Source organism: Peromyscus californicus, unplaced genomic scaffold (assembly GCF_007827085.1).
Source record: "Peromyscus californicus insignis strain IS unplaced genomic scaffold, ASM782708v3 Scaffold_4__1_contigs__length_199733344, whole genome shotgun sequence".
Lineage (NCBI taxonomy): Eukaryota > Metazoa > Chordata > Mammalia > Rodentia > Cricetidae > Peromyscus > Peromyscus californicus.
The window spans coordinates 193,202,893-193,219,488 of record NW_026294562.1 but is presented as its reverse complement, the minus strand read 5'-3'; the positions used below and the strand labels follow the sequence as shown (position 1 = coordinate 193,219,488).

General features: G+C 38.9%; 2 protein-coding genes across 2 annotated transcripts; one reads left to right on the top strand and one right to left on the bottom strand.

Moving 5' to 3' along the window:
• Nucleotides 1-572: 572 nt before the first annotated feature.
• LOC128124275 (zinc finger protein 664-like) lies at nt 573-5,483 on the bottom strand. Its single transcript, XM_052760443.1, has 4 exons — nt 5,439-5,483; nt 2,853-2,979; nt 1,106-1,819; nt 573-1,021 (listed from the first exon to the last, which is right to left on the bottom strand). Exons 1-4 carry the CDS (start codon nt 5,481-5,483, stop codon nt 573-575), a joined length of 1,335 nt encoding a protein of 444 aa, XP_052616403.1.
• Nucleotides 5,467-6,563, top strand: LOC128125159 (non-histone chromosomal protein HMG-17-like). The gene has a single exon (XM_052762232.1). The coding sequence runs from the start codon at nt 5,482-5,484 to the stop codon at nt 5,752-5,754; it is 273 nt and encodes a 90-aa protein (XP_052618192.1). The 5' UTR covers nt 5,467-5,481; the 3' UTR covers nt 5,755-6,563.
• The last annotated feature ends 10,033 nt before the right edge of the window (nt 6,564-16,596 follow it).

Below are 16,596 nucleotides of genomic sequence, written 5' to 3'. Positions count from 1 at the left end.
CTACACAGGCATCAGACAAACATGGAGTGCACAGAAAATTGTGTAGGCAAAAGTAACCATACACACAAAGAACAATTCACACAGTTACTGTTGTAGAAATTTATTTGAATATAAACTCTGATGTTTTATAACATTTAAAGCTTCAATAAGCCCTTTCATAAGTTTCTTATGTTTACATTTCTATTATGTATACTTTTGCATTTTAAGTAGAGAACAACATAGAAATACCATGTCACATAACTCAAAATGGTATTTTTCCATCCTGTATGAACTGTCTGATGCCTTCTAGTACTGAAACGTGGATATAGGATATGCCATAGTCTTTGCATTTGTAAAGTTTCTATTCAGTATGAATTTCCTGATGTGGTCTAAGTTATGAGCAACTGATGAAAGACTTGTCACATTCCTTACACCTGTAAAATCTCTCCAATGTGAACTCTCTGATGTCTTCTAAGATTTGACATGTAGGTAAACAATTTGTCACATTCCAGGCATTTTTAAGTTTCACTCCAGTATGAAGTTTCTGATGTTGTCTAAGAAATGAGCATCTAGTACAAGATTTGCCAAATATCCTACATTTGTAAAAGTTTCTCTCTTTTATGTAGTTTCTGATGTTCTCTAAGACTTGAACAAGTAGATAAACATTTGCCACATTCCTTACATCTGTAAGGCCTTTCTCCGGTATGAACCCTCTGGTGTCTTTTAAGATGTGAGTACTGGATAAAAGACATGTCACATTCCATACACTTGTAAGGTCTCTCCCCAGTGTGGACCCTGTGATGTCTTCTAAGATCTTCAGAACTGGTAAAGTATTTATCACAATTCTGACACCCGTAAGGTCTCTCTCCTGTATGTATTCTCTGATGTCTTTTAAAATTTGAATTCTGGATAAAGGACATGTCACATTCTCCACATTTGTAAGGTTTCTCTCCAGTGTGAATTTTCTGATGTTGTTTAAGATTTGAGAAGTTAGTAAAAGATTTGTCACATTCCCTACATTTGTAAGGTTTCTCTCCAGTATGTAGTTTCTGATGCCTTACAAGAATTGAACATGTAGATAAAGACATGCCACATTCCTTACATCTGTAAGATCTCTCTCTAGTATGAACCCTTTGGTGTGTTTTAAGTTGTGAATTTTGGTTAAAGGACTTGTCACATTCCATACATTTGTATGGTTTCTCCCCAGTGTGAATTCTCTGATGCCGTCTAAGATTTGAGCAACGGGAAAAGGATTTGTCACATTCCTTACATCTGTAAGGTCTCTCTCCTGTATGAACTCTCTGATGTCGTCTAAGATGTGAGTCCCAAGTAAAGGATTTGTCACATTCCATACATTTGTAAGATTTCTCTCCAGTATGAATTTTCTGATGTACACTGAGGCTTGAGGCATTACTGAAGCATTTCCCACACATCCCACACTGGTGTGGTTTCTCTCCAATGTAGATTGGTTGTTGCAAAAGACCGTATGTAGAGCTCAAATAATCACCATGTTCTTTCTGCCTGTGCTCTCTCTCTTCAGTGTAGAGTCTCTGATCTTGAGTAAGGTTGGAACTCAAATTTAAGAATTGCTCACAGTCTTTAGATTTGCAAGGTTCTTCTCCAGTGTGCATGCTTTCATGTCTATGTGGGTTTGAAGACTCAATCAAGGTATCCCTGTGATTACTGCACTTGTGGTTATTAGAGTTTTCAGCAGTTTCACTTGTTTTATAAGAAGCACATGTGGAGGGGTCATGAACCATTTTACCAAGCTCATTACACTGACAAGACTCCTTTTCAGTCTTCACATGTTGATGGACAGGATCATATTTGCAATAGTTCCCTGAAAATGAGTGCATCTCAGATTAGCAGGGCTGCTATTAAACTTTTGATAAATGATGGTCGACATCAGTTTTCTCTTACAATAAGTCAACGAGCAACCACTTAGACACTTTTCTTTCACTGTATTTCAATGTATTCTCACAAAAACAGCACAACAGCCTTCAAGGGTCTGTGATTAATAATAAATGACTTGTCTTTATCAAAAATGTCTAATGGCACAAGATGGATCAGGAAACCTTGGAATCAGTAATTAGCTTTGTGACAGCTCATGGCTGTGGGACTCTGGAACAAGGAAAATCTCAGTTATAACTAACAGTTGCAACAGGCAGGATGCATCCTGGGGCCAAAAACTACAGTAAGTTAATGATCAGCAATTCTTGCAAGTGGAATTGAATATCACAAAACCATTTTCACCTCTTGCTTTCTCTTTCATTTGAAGACTCCAAGGTTGTCCTGCTAATACTCTAACCCACCATAGTTGTGGATACTCTCTGTTCTCCACATTCCTGGGCAATCTCATTTGCTCTGGACAGGTGTCCAGGTCTACTTTTCATCAACCATATGTCCTTTGAGGTAGCCCATGAACCATGCAATATTTTCTAGATGGAATACAGAAGTCTAATAGTACTTTGCTTAGTACATGAAATAAAAACAAACTAGAGGAATCTAGGAAATATTTCCATTGGCTCTTTCCCATCAGAATCTTTATTTGTGGAGTACTTCTCAATTTGCACATTTTGAGCTTTTCTCACAATTAAAACTACATGAATTACCGTGATGTAATTGGAGCTTAAAATATGGGTAAAAATATCATATGATACTAAATTTCTGAATGCATTGTAGAACCAAATTAAGGGATCATGACACTTCTAACAAGCAAAATGGAAAGAAAAATATTAAATACCATAGAAAAGTTGTTCTCTACTATCAAACTTTACCTTGTCTTCTGTTCATTCTAAGAAAGCTTAAGAGAGAGTTTACAACCTATAAAGCCAGTATATAAAAAGGATTACTTAGAAGCAAAATGTCCTCACCCACAGAAACCAGGTTGCTGTAATTCTCCAACATCACATCAATGTACAAAGCCCTCTGAGCAGAGTCCAGGCATTCCCACTCCTCTTGGGAGAAGTCCACTGTCACATCCTGGAATGTCAATGGACCCTGAAACAAAAAAGTTGTTAGACCACATGCTACCAGACAGAGTGTTTTCCTGGGTATAAGTAGACTTGAGGAAAGGAGGGATGTAGACAATGAAGACAATTACACAATAAGATGGTTTCAATATAGTCATATCATATGATGGATTTTCTAACTCTGTAGAAACAGGATGACATAATAGGTTCACATACAATATACAAAAAAAGTACACATTTGAGGTCTGGACATGGATGTTTATCTATTATGGATGCTGAGTTTATGTCCAACAGGTCACAGTGTACATGTCTTAGAATGAAAATTCATGATGAGGAAATATGTTTTAGTTGCTGTACCTGTAGATCATAGTTACATCGTGCCACTCAACATTAAACAGCATATGTATGAACACCCGATTTTTGACAAAGAGGCCAAAACTGTACAAAGGAAAATAGAAAGCATCTTCATCAAATGGTGCTGGCATAACTGGATGTCAACATGTAGAAGATTGCAAATAAATTCATATCTGTCACTGTGCACCAAGCTTAAGTCCAAGTGGATCAAAGACCTCAACAGAAATCCAGTTACTCTGACCATGATAGAGAGAAAGTAGGAAGTACTCTTGAATGCATTGGCACTGTATATCACTTCCTCAATTTAACACCAGTAGCACAGACACTGAGAGCAACAGTTAATAAATGAGAACACTTGAAACTGAGAAGCTTTTTCAGGGCAAAGGACATGGTCATTAAGACAAAACAAGAGCCTACAGAATGGAAAAAGATCTTCACCAACCCCACATCTGACAGAGGGCTGATATCCAGAATATATAAAGAACTGAAGAAACTGCACATCAAAATACCTAACAGTCCAATTAAAAAATGGGCTGTAGAGCTAATCAGAAAATTCTCAACAGAAGCTCAAATGGCTGAAAGACATTTAAGAAATTCCTCAACATCCTTAGTCATCAGGGAAATGCAAATCAAATGCACTCAAGATACCATCTTACATGTGTCAGAATGGCTAAGATCAAAAACACTGAAGACAGATTATGTTGAAGAGGATGTGGAGCAAGGGGAACACTCCTATGCTGTTGTTGGGAATGCAAACTTGTACCGCCACTTTGGAATTCAGTATGGCGCTTTCTCAGAAAATTGGGAATCAATCTCGCTCAAGATGCAGCTATACCACTCTTGGGCATACACCCTAGGAATTTTCAATCATTCCAGTAGGACACATGCTCAACTATGTTTATAGCAGCTTTATTTGTAATAACCAGAATCTGGAAATAACCTAGATGCACTTCAACTGAAGAATGGATATAGAAAGTGTGGTGCAATAAACAATGTATATTCAGCAGAGAAAACAATGACATCATGAAGTTTGCAGGCAATTGGATGGAACTAGAAAAATTCATCCTGAGTGAGGTAACCCAGACTCAGATAGACAAACATGGTATGTACTCACTCATAAGTAGATACTAGATGTAAAGCAAAGGATAACCAGAGTGCAATTCAAACCTCAAGAGAGGCTAGCTAGTAAAGAGAACCCTAGGAAAGACACAGGGATCACCCAGCAAAGGTGTAATGGGTGAGATGTACATGAGCAAACTGTGGGTGAGGAGGGGTAATGGAGGGCAAACGATGGGGAAAAGACAGCTTAAGGGAGCAGGAGGTCCTAGCTGGATCAGGACTGGATTGGGTGAACAAGGAAAGGGATAACATGATAAATGAAGACCCCATGGGAATAGGAAGAAGAGAGTGCTAAAAAGGTCCCCAGAAATCCACAAAAATGACTCCACTATAAAATACTGGCAATGGTCAAGAGGGTGCCTGAGTTGACCTACTCTGGTGATCAGATGGCCAAACACCCTAACTGTCATGATAGAACTCTCATCCAGTGATTGATGAAAGCAGATGCAGAAGTCCATGGCCAAGCCCCAGGTGGAGCTCCTGGAGCCCAATCAGTGAGAGAGAGGAGGGATCATATGAGCAAGAGACATTGAGACTATGTTTGGAAAAAGTACAGAGACAACTAGCCAAACTAGTGGAAACACATGAACTGTGAACAAATAGCTGAGGAGCCCCCATAGAACTGCACTAGGCCTTCTGGATAAGTGAGATAGTTGTTTAGCTTAAACTGTTTAGGGGGTCCCCAGGCAGTGAGACCAGTACCTGTTCTTAGTGCATGAGCCGACTTTTTGAACCTAGTGCCTATGCTGAGACACTTTGCTCAGCCTTGGTGTAGGGAGGAGGGGACTGGACTTGCCTCAACTGAATGTATCAGGTTCTGCTGACTCCCCAGGGAAGAACTTGCACTGGAAGAAGTGGAAATGGAGGGTGGGATGGGGAGGGAAGGCTGTGGGGTGAAAGGAGTGAGGACAGGGGAATATGTGGTTGATATGTAAATCAAATAAAAAATCTCTTAATAAGGAGCAGTGTGAAGAAGCGGCGAGAACGACCCCCGGACGGACCAAACCTGCGCACCGCTGCATCCCCGCGTCCAGCGCCGACGTCCCCCGCCGCCGCCATGCCTAAAAGAAAGGCTGAAGGGGATACTAAAGGAGATAAAGCCAAGGTGAAGGACGAGCCACAGAGAAGATCTGCAAGGTTGTCTGCTAAACCTGCTCCTCCAAAGCTAGAGCCCAAGCCTAAAAAGGCCCCTGCAAAGAAGGGAGAGAAGGTCCCCAAGGGGAAGAAGGGGAAGGCCGATGCCGGGAAGGATGCGAATAATCCTGCAGAAAACGGAGACGCCAAAACAGACCAGGCACAAAAAGCTGAAGGTGCTGGAGATGCCAAGTGAAATGTGTACATTTTTGATAACTGTGTACTTCTGGTGACTGTACAGTTTGAAATACTATTTTTTATCAAGTTTTATAAAAATGCAGAATTTTGTTTTACTTTTTTTTTTTTTAAGCTATGTTGTTAGCACACAGAACACTTCATTGTTTTGAGGGGGGAAGGAACATGTGTCACTAACAAAATGTCTCCCAAGCTGGATTGGTGATGGTTGATGTTGGAAAACATCTTTCCCTGCTAATTTTGAAAGACTCCTCTTGGCTCTCAGGAGAGACGTCCTGGTGTTGACATATGGGCCACCATGGCACAAAATGCCTTGTGTGGGAAACTCTAAATTCATTTCTGTGTCCTCCTTCCCTGTACCATCAACATAGACTTAACTCCCTTCAAACCAGAGACCTGTTGGAACCTGACCCCCAAAATTGGTTTTGCCGGTCTATCAGGCAATCTGGACTTTGCAGTGGTATCATTGTGTCCTCAAAAGAGCAGCGGTTCCTTTTATAAAAGATTGTGGATCTTCAGATTGATAATTCTGCCGTGTTCGTTTGGTTTCCTGAAAGTCAGGGTCGGCTTGTGAAAAGTTGTTAAACAACATCCTCAATGTGAACTGTCAGCCCTCACTCTAAGCTCTCCCCCTTTTCAAAGCATCGAATGAAGACTCATCGGGTTTTATAGTGGCTTTCTGATTTTGGTAGTCTATACAAGAAGGGAGTTTGGAAGTTCTTGTATACTGTTAATGACTGTCTGCCCATGTCCTGCCTGAAAAACCATGATTGTTTATGGAAAGTATCTTTAATAAAGCTGGATACAGTTTGGCTTGGGAAAAAAAAATCTCTTAATAAAAAATAAAATAAAATAAATTTTAGGAAATAAAAAAAAGAAAAAGAAACTGTCAATCAATCAATTTTTATGCATTCCCTAGACTTACATTGCTATATTTTAACATGCTCAGTTTGTATGTTTATATTCTAGGTCCAATGCCATTCCATCAACGAGCAAAATGGTACATATGAAAAGTAGAATTTATGGTTGATTAGATAAGCAAAGAAGTTTCCTTTTTTCCACAGTAACAATAAGTGTAATAACATTGCATACTGTCAGTTTTAACATTGACATGCAAAAACAGGTAATATATGGGATTATTTTATAAGCATTTTGATCCACTACCAAACAGGTAGAAAAATCTGCATCAACCACAATTGACATAATCTAAAGTTTCCCTAATACATTATGAATATGCCAACTTAGGCAAATCAACAATTTCAGAAGTTTTGAAGAACACTTCATTTCTGAATAGTTACAAAAATTGAGGGAACTCTTGTTACAGGATATTTGTTTCCACTGCGTGGGAAATACCATCACTTTTCAGTGCTTTTCAAATCTAATAATGCTCAGAAGACCAGTTCAGGAGAAAATATAAGAATTGTTGTGCCCGAAATTTGTAGTTTTTAATGTGTTCCTTTTTAGTAGTTATCCTGTACTGTCTAACAGATTTTAGGTTAGCAGTGTTTATGATTCTTCTTTTATTACAAACTGTCAAACTGCATAGTGGTGACATATTCTGTCTGAGTCGTGAGTCAGGAATATGTGCAAACCTGGCAGTCAGAATAATTCCCCAAATCTCTGCTTTAAAACTTTGCAGGTTCAGGGTTGGGGAGTAGAGTCATGACTCTCACAGGAACTGACTGGGGGAAAGCAATCCTGAGGAATGTTCTTTCTGCATCAAATGTGATGGATTGTTCACATCAATCAGTCAGTGTCATCAAGACATTATTTCTGATGCATTCTATGTAATGCTACCTAATGAGTCCCAGACAGTAATGGCTGCACAGTGGGATCCTGTTTAGGCAATAAAAAAAAGAAATAAAAATGCTGCTCTCAAGCCAATCATGGTGGTACATGCCTTTAATCTCAGCACTTGGAGAAGAAGATATGTGGAACTCTGTCAGTTTGAGGCCAGTATGGACTACAGTGCCACTTCTAGAAGAGACAGGGCTATACAGAGACAACTTGTTTCAAAAAACAAAACATAACAAAAAACCAAAACACTAATCTCCCTAGCTTAGGATGTTCCAACTGAGCATTCTAACCAAGTGTGTGATGTGAGTAGTAATTCTCCTGAGACAAACAGATAGCAGTTTTCAACAAACATGTGGAGTCATCATCATTACCATGATATTAAACACTAAAGAAAAATAAGTAGACTAGTGTGGTAGTTTGAATGTAATTAGCCACCATTGGGAGTGGCACAATTAGGAGGTGTGGCTTTGTTGGAGTAGGTATGGCCTTGTTGGAGGAAGTGTGTCACTGTGGGGGTGAGATTGGAGATCTCATTTGTTTAAGCTTCACTCAGTATGACACTCAATTAACTTTCTGTTGCCTGGAGATGTAGGATGCTCAGCTACTACTCCATGTTGTCTGCCTCTCTGCTGCCATGATGATAGATGATAATGGAATGAACCCTGAAACTATAAGCTGCCTCCTCAATTAAATGCTTTCCTTTATAAGAGATGGTATGGTCTTAGTGTCTCATCACAGCAATTGCAGTTTAACAAGTCAACTACAATCTGAATGTACACTCAAGAACATTATATTCATGGTAGGATCAAGCCACTTATGGAAGCCATGTTGTGCACTGTGTAGTTTCCTTAAATTTTTAGTATTAGGAACCAAGTATTACTTAGCATTAAAAACCAAGCTTTGTCTCTTAAGTGTACATAGTGCTAAGATGTTGTGAAAACTCTCATATGCTTCAATATGAACTCTTTACAACTTTGATTCAAGGAAATGGAACAGTTCCCACAAATATAGCCTACAGGACACAGGATTCCTCACTCACCAATATATAAAGATATAGCCCTTATTCTACAGCAATTATACATCACATCAATGTATTTTTTGTTCATGTGTTAAAATGGAAATTTTTTCAATGTTACTAGTCATAATTTCATGTGAGATACTTATTCCTGGGGGAAAATAATCTGAGAAAGTAGAACGGACAAAAATCTTGTAAGTGTGGATTTATGAAATTACATTGTATACCTGTAGTCATAAATACAGCATGGTATAGTCATTTAAAAAAAGACAATGATAAGAGATTTTGATAGGAGTTCCAGAACAAAAAGAAAAATTAAAAAGCTAAGGTACTTAATATTTGACAAAGGGGGCAAAAAGATACAGGACAAAAATATTGTCTTTTTAACAAATGGTGTTGGTAAAACTGAACACAGCAGAAGAATGTAATTAGATTCTTATCTTTCATTTGTACAAAAGTCCATTCAAAGTGGATCAAATATCTTATATCAAATCAGAAAAACATAGACAACTAGAACATGTAGAGAAGATCCATCATTATATTGGGATAGGCAAGGCCTTATTGACTAGAAAGAACAGCAACAACACAGGAAGTGAAACAAATGGACTCCATGAATAGAAACTATTTGTGTTTGGAAACCATCAGCACAGCACACAGACACCCAAGTAATGGAAGAGAATCTGTACCAGTGACATTGTTGATAGGCGCTCATACCTAGAATTTACCAAGAATTACAGAGATTAAATACCAAGGAAATTATGCTGCCATTTATAGATGCACAAAGGAGCTAAAGACATTTTTTAAAGACAAATACACAAATGGCCAATAAATATTGCAAAAGAGTTCAGGATCCCTAAGAAAACGCCATCATGGAATCCCAAATTAAAAGTGCTTTGAAATATCACCTCACCCCAGGCTGAGAATGGCTTTCATCAACTCACCAGAAAACAAATGTTAGGCAAGGTGAGGAGAGAAAGGAAGCCTTATTCACTGTGGTTGGGGGTGTGTGAAAATTATACACTCAGTGTGGTAATGAGTTCCAAGATGATTAAAAAAATTGAAGATAGAACTAATGTATGACCCAGCAATGTCACTCCTGGAAACATAACTTGAAAACTCTACACCTCACTACAGAGATGTTTACACTCCACATTCCCTGCTGTTGCCTTCAACATGGCAAAGTATTAGAATTAACCTAATTATATGAAGACTGTACACATACATAATGGAATACCATTCAGCTGAAGAGAAAATTGCAGGAAAATGGTTAGACATAGAGTGTGTAATATTAAGTTCGGTCACACAGTGCCAGAAAGAAGAAATCACATTTTTCCTCTTATGCAGAAACTGGCCAATAATATGTGTCTATGAGAAACAAAATGCATAGGGGCTTAGCAGAACATGGAGAAAAGAGATCAAGAAAGCTTAAATAGGGGCTGGAGAGATGGCTCAGCAGTTAAGAGCACCAACTGCTCTTCCAGAGGTTCTGAGTTCAATTCCCAGTAACCACGTTGTGGCTCACAACCATCTGTAATGAGATCTGGTGCCCTCTTCTGGCCTGCAGGCATACATGCAGACAGAACACTGTATACATAATAAATAAATAAATCTTTAAAAAAAAAGAAAGCTTAAATAACAGGGTTGAGGTAGGACTGAATGCAGATAATGAATAGCAGTTGTGAAAAAGGATATAAACTACGTAATTTTCTAGCTTTGATTCTTCCAAAGTAATTTTTGTTTCTCAGATGGATAAGTTGATAAAAATATATTCCATAATAAAAATATAAAGATCCGTTTGAAAGACTCCAGAGCTTATGTTCCCAATAAGTACTCTAGCTAAATAAAATTGCAATATTTGTACAGTACTTGTACAGTAATTGAGTCCAGTTAATTACAGTGTGTGTGTGTTGTGTGTGTGTGGTGTTTATTTGCAACAATTGTCATAATAAAATTTAAAATATTGTCAGTAGCAGAAAATTAAAGGTTTGCAATATCTGAACATATAACATTTCTAGAAAAGTAGGCATGACCACTGACCTGGAAAATACAAACTGGAGAATCGGCCATTTCTTTCTGTATCTTTTCTCTGAGTTTCTCTTTCAGGAACAAGGAATAGATGACTTGTTGACCTTTCATATAAGGGGTCAAAAAGAAAAGGAAAAAATTAATACTGAAAGCTGTAGCACAAATTCTAGTTGGTCTTATTAATAAAAACCCAAAGTCTGATATCAGGGGGAAAGCTGAAAGATCAGAGAGGCAACTCAGCCAGCGGCTAGTTCCTAAACCTGTGAGATTCTCCAACTGGAAGATGCTGAGCTCCTGTCTCCTTCACCTCATGTTCCTTTCTCTGCCCAGCCTTACGACTTCTTATCCCAAACTCCTTAGCACAGGGTTTAAAGGTGTGTGTGCCTCCCCAGCACTGGGAACAAAGACAGGAGATGCCAAGTCTGGGATTAAAGGTGTGTGCCTGGACTCTGACTAACTAGTGGCTGGCTTTGTTTGCCCTCTGATCTTCAGGCAAGCTTTATTTGTAAGAGCATACACAAACTACCACCACAGAAACCTGTTAGAAAACAATGTGAAACCACAGGAAAAAACCCAAGATGATCCCAAATCCAGAAGAGAGTAGAATGATATTTCAATCTTGAAGAGAAAATCAATGTCAACCCTATTTTTGCATCAAAAAAATTATCTTAAAGGTGATAGAGACATAAGTGCATTTGAAGATAGCCTTGAGATAACATAATTGATTTCACTAAAGCAGCTTTGCTGACAATAACTAGAGGCGAAATTTATACAGGGCTATCAGAAGAATTATCCATGTAAATACAGGAAACAGTAATTTTATGTGGTGACTACATAAATACAGGAGAACTTGGAAGTAATCATCCATGGGCAAGACAGCAAATCACCAATTCTCACACAGAAGAAAGAAAAACATTTGTTGTAAGAGTCTTAAAATGATCTCATAATAAAAATCCTGGAACAAAATATTGGGGTAAAGGCTGAAAGATCAGAGAAGCAGAGCAAGCCACAGTAATGACCTCTTACCTCACCAACTCCACAGCCTGAATGAGCTCAGCCAAGAGGTCTCAAGCTGAATGAGCTTCCTCAGCTGAAAAGGTCTCAGCCCAAATGCCTTTAGTTCTTGTCTCCTCAAGCCTTATATATCTTTCTCTGCCCAGCCGTCATTTCCTGGGATTAAAGGGTGTGTGCTTCCCTGTACTGGGATTAAAGGTGTGTGCCACCACTGCCTGGCTCTGTTTTCTCTCCTACGATGAGTCAATCTAATGTAGTCCAGGGTGGCTTTGAACTCTCAGAGATCCAGATGGATCTCTGCCTCCCGACGCCTAGGACTATGGTGTGTGTCACCACTATGTGACCTCTATGTCTAATCTAGTAGCTTGTTCTGTCCTCTGATCTTCAGGCAAATTTTATTAGGGTACACAACACATCACCACATAAATGCTACCAATAATTTAACCCACCAACGATATAAAAGAAATCTAAGTGAATGATAATGCCATGATCAAAAATCTAGCCATTCTGGAAGTTGATATGGAGACTACTCAATTAAACAAATCCAGAAGTTAAATAAACCTAGCACTGTACTGCTCTCACCACTAAATGGTGGTCTTGTCATTTTAGTTACTCAGGAACAAGTTTGTCTTCTGTGACTCATAATAAGCTGATTTGACTCACCCCAACACACACACACACAGACACACAGACACACAGACACACACACACAGACACACACACACACACACACACACACACACACACACACACACACACACACACACTAACCCCAACCATTCCTGGTGGGTGCAGAGACTCTTGCTGTGCCAAAAGTAGAAAGTAAGTAAGGTATGTGGTTCCTGGCCGAAAAATGTCGGTTACACCTTCCATCTATGGTTCCAGAAACAATGAGGAAGTAGAAAAGGAGGAAAGGGAGTAAGAAGGGAATGAGGTGGATGGGCTAAGACATGCCATGCTCTAGACTCTACACAGCTGTTGTAATCAGTAACCAACAGCAGCTGTACTGACCTGCATGGACCTCACACAAGACCACAGACTAGGAAAGGGAAAGGCTCACAGAGCCCACTCTTTACCTTTCAAATATTGGCTTTAGATAGAGTGTAGGAGAAGAATCTCTGCCTTTAGCTGTAGTCCTCTCCTGAGCCAACCAGACTCCAACACAGAGCTCCAAACCCACAGTCTCACAGATGGCCCTGGATAATCTCGGGGGATCCCAAACAAAATTAATAGAGATGAACGCTCTAGAGAAACTGGTTGGAATTGTGGACCAGGGTAGCAGACAGGTAGGAGGTGAGAGTGGGCAGTGTTTGATGTGTGCATGCTCAGACACACAGAGAGTGTGTGTATATGTACACATTTGTATGTGATTGTAAAACAGTTATTATTTAAAAAAAATCCTGGTTTTTGAATCAGGGTTTCTCTGTGTAACACTGGCAGTCCTGAAACTTCAGGCTGAAGTAAATTCCCAGAGATCTGCTTACCTCTGTCTTGGGTGTGTTGTGATGAATGGGGTGCACCACCCTGCCCTTCTCAAAAATTTATCATAAATGACCAAAACAGTCTGTACATTCCTTTTCATTGTATAATTATCTAGGTTTTTTTTTTTGGTTTGGTTTTGGTTTTTTGAGACTTGGTTTGTCTGAGTAACAGCCCTGGCTGTCCTTAAATACTCTACCTCTGCTCTGGCATGCTGGGATTAAAGGAGTGTGCTACCACACCCTGCACATTATTTAGTTTAATATCATGTAAAACTAACAGTCAAGGGGAATCTCCTCTTTTGTGAGTCAAGAAGATTTTGTTTGTTTGTTTGTCTTTGGTTGCTTATTTTGTTTTGTTTTGAAAAAGGGTTTTATGTTATAGTCTTGTCTGTCACGGAATATGATCACTAGGCTATCTTTGAACTCATAGAGATATGCCTGCCTCTGCCTCCGGTGTGCTGGTATTAAAGGTGTGCACCACTGATAAGAAGTATTTCAAGTAACGTTGATGTTAGTTTTTCTCTGGAGTTCTGATGGAATCCTGTCAATCTGTTCAAGGGGTAGTTTTAGGGGCGACATTTTTTACCTGCTTCAGTCACATTGCTACTAATGTGCTGTTTACATATTTATTTACATATTATTTCATGTTGTTTAAATTTGGTGTGTTATATTCATCTGTTTCAATTAGAGTTTCCAATTTGTGTAACGGAAGTCTTTAATGTCAGGTAACAAGAGATCCAATTGATCACTCATTCCTATCATGATGACAGGACAGGTGGTGGTAGCAAACAGCTTTAATCTCAGCACTCAGGAGGCAAAGACAGACACATCTCTGTGATTTCAAGACCAGCCTGGTCTGCAGAGTGAATTCCAGGTCAACAAAGGCTACAGAGCAAATAACAAAAACAATAATAACAAAAAGTTATGCTTAGTTCAGCAAGGTCATGCAAGCCTTTTAACCCAGCACTCAGGAGGCTTGCGCTAGGGAACTCAGAGTTCAAGGCCAGTGACATTTACACAGTGAGATTAGGAAAGTGGAAAGACACAGAGACCTTGTCTCAAAAATCATGTAATTTGCTCCATGAGCTATAGCTTTCATGGTTTCAGAAGGACGGTGCAAGCTTCCAAAGAGGTGAGCCAAACAAAAGTCCTGTGATGCCTATGATCCACATCAACTGTCATCCTCAAACAGTAGCCCTAAGAAAGAAGTAGTGGCACGCATACCTTGGTGGTAACCTGAATTGCAGTCCTAATTAGCATTATTTTAAAAACCCATAGACAGATATTGAGGGAGAAAACTGAAATATCAGAAAAAGGAGAGCAGCCAGCCACCAGAGAATTCTTACCTCTATGAAATCTCAAACCAAGTGCTGGAGGTAACCTGTCTCCATCTATTGTAAGGCTGAATAGGCCAAGATCCTGAGTCCACTTGCCTTATATTCCTGTCTCTAACTCCCTAGTGCTGGGATTAAAGGTGTGAGTCAATACCACCCAGCTCTGTTTCTCTTTTAGACTGATTCAATCTCACGTAGCCCAAGGTGGCCTTGAACTCTAGATCTTCCTGCTTCTTCCTCTCAAACCAAGATTAAAAGTGTATGCCAACACTGCCAGGCCTCTATGTTTAACTACTGGCTAGCTCTGCACTCTGATCTGCAGGCAAGATTTATTTGTCTGAACACAAACAAAGTATCATACAACAATAACCCACACCTCTCTCATTAAACTTAAGACCGCTTCACCAAAGAGAACAATGACAGATAAAGACAAACTGTCTACATTATTGGTGCGAGTGAAGACATGAATCATGGAGGACAACAAACAATTACCATTTTAGTTAACGATCATAATCCTTAACAAATAACTCAACATTTTTTTTGTACCCACAGGCAGTCTTAGCTTTCACCCCTCATCAGGGAAACTTCTTTTTTGAACAGATATCACTACAAAAATCCACAATGAATACAAATGCAGAGTTGTGGAGTCTGGGCCAATGGATGCATGTGTAAAACACTCCTGAAGAGGAGCTACAATGATTAAAAGAGGCTGAGGACCTGGGGGTTTGTTGTGAGATTGTGTCTACTAGTGTATTAGTCAGGGTTCTCTAGTGAAACTGAACTTATGGAACGAATATATATATATATATATATATATATATATATGTATGTATGTATATATATGGTGAGAATTTACTGTAATGACTTATAAGCTGCTGTCCAGCTGATCCACCAATGGCTGGTTATAAAGGACAGTCCAAAAATCCAGTAGTTGCTTAGTCCACATGGCTGGATGTCTTGGCTCTTTTTCTGTATATGATGGAATCCCAAAGAAGTAGGCTCCAATGTCAGTGAAACAATGAATGTACTAGCCAAAAAATGAGCCAACAAATGGGCAGTGAGCAAAATGATGCCTCTTTCCAGGTCTTCATATAGTCTTCCAGCAGAAGGTGTGACCTACCTTCACTATTCTATTCAAAGGTGTTGGTCCTTCTGCCTCAAGATGTGGATTAATGAATGACATTTGTCTTCCTGTCTGAAATTGCAGACTAAAAGTAGATTCATTCATTTCCAAACAAGCAAAAATAATGTCTTTCAGATATGCCCTCCATTTCTGGATTCTAGTTCATTTCAGATGTAGTAAACTTGATAACCAAGTATAAGCATCACACCTAGCAATATCAGAAGCTATGTTTATGAAATCTCACCAATATGACATCCCAAATGTGGGCTGGACAAAACCAAGAGCAATGTACATTCCAAAATAGTTAGGGAATTAACTACAGGATGAGACTAGGGACCTACTGGACCTCCAGTTAATGAGATAGCAGCCAAAACTCCATTAATCACCTGGCCTCCATAAGCCCCTACTTTAACTGGAGTGCCACCATGTTTCTTGGGATACCCTGGAATCAGCTTCAATTCAGAAGCAGCTGATACAGAAATGTAGGATGTAGATACGATGGGATGAAAGGGTAGATTATTGAATCTACTTTTATAGAGCAACAACTTGTTTAAAATATTTTACATTGATATAGATTATAGTTTTTTGATACAAAATTAAAGTTAATTTTGTTATATTTTAATGTGTATTTCTACTCTTATCTAAGGTATGTTTGTTCAGCTCATTTAAAATTGTAATGGACAATTAAGAAATAGGTATTAATAATTAATTTGTCTTCTATGATAGTCAAATTTTAGTCATGTTAGTTTAGTTTTCTAGGTATACATAGATATAATTCAATTAGGTAGGTAATTTTCAAACACTTTAAAGACCTACAGAATACAGCATTTAAAATTGTTTAAAAACTTTGACTTTCTAGCAGTGAGACACGTCTGCTCCTGGCAGTAACAATTTAATTCAAAGACAAAGATGGCACTCTATAGTGAGTTTCTCTTTTTCTTGGCAAAAATTGCCATTGCGGCTAGAGGCTGCTCTTGTCTGGACTGCTGACAGTGTGTTGTAAAAACTGGACGTACATTTTTGGTTGTGAGCCTAGTCTTTAACAGCTGAGGTA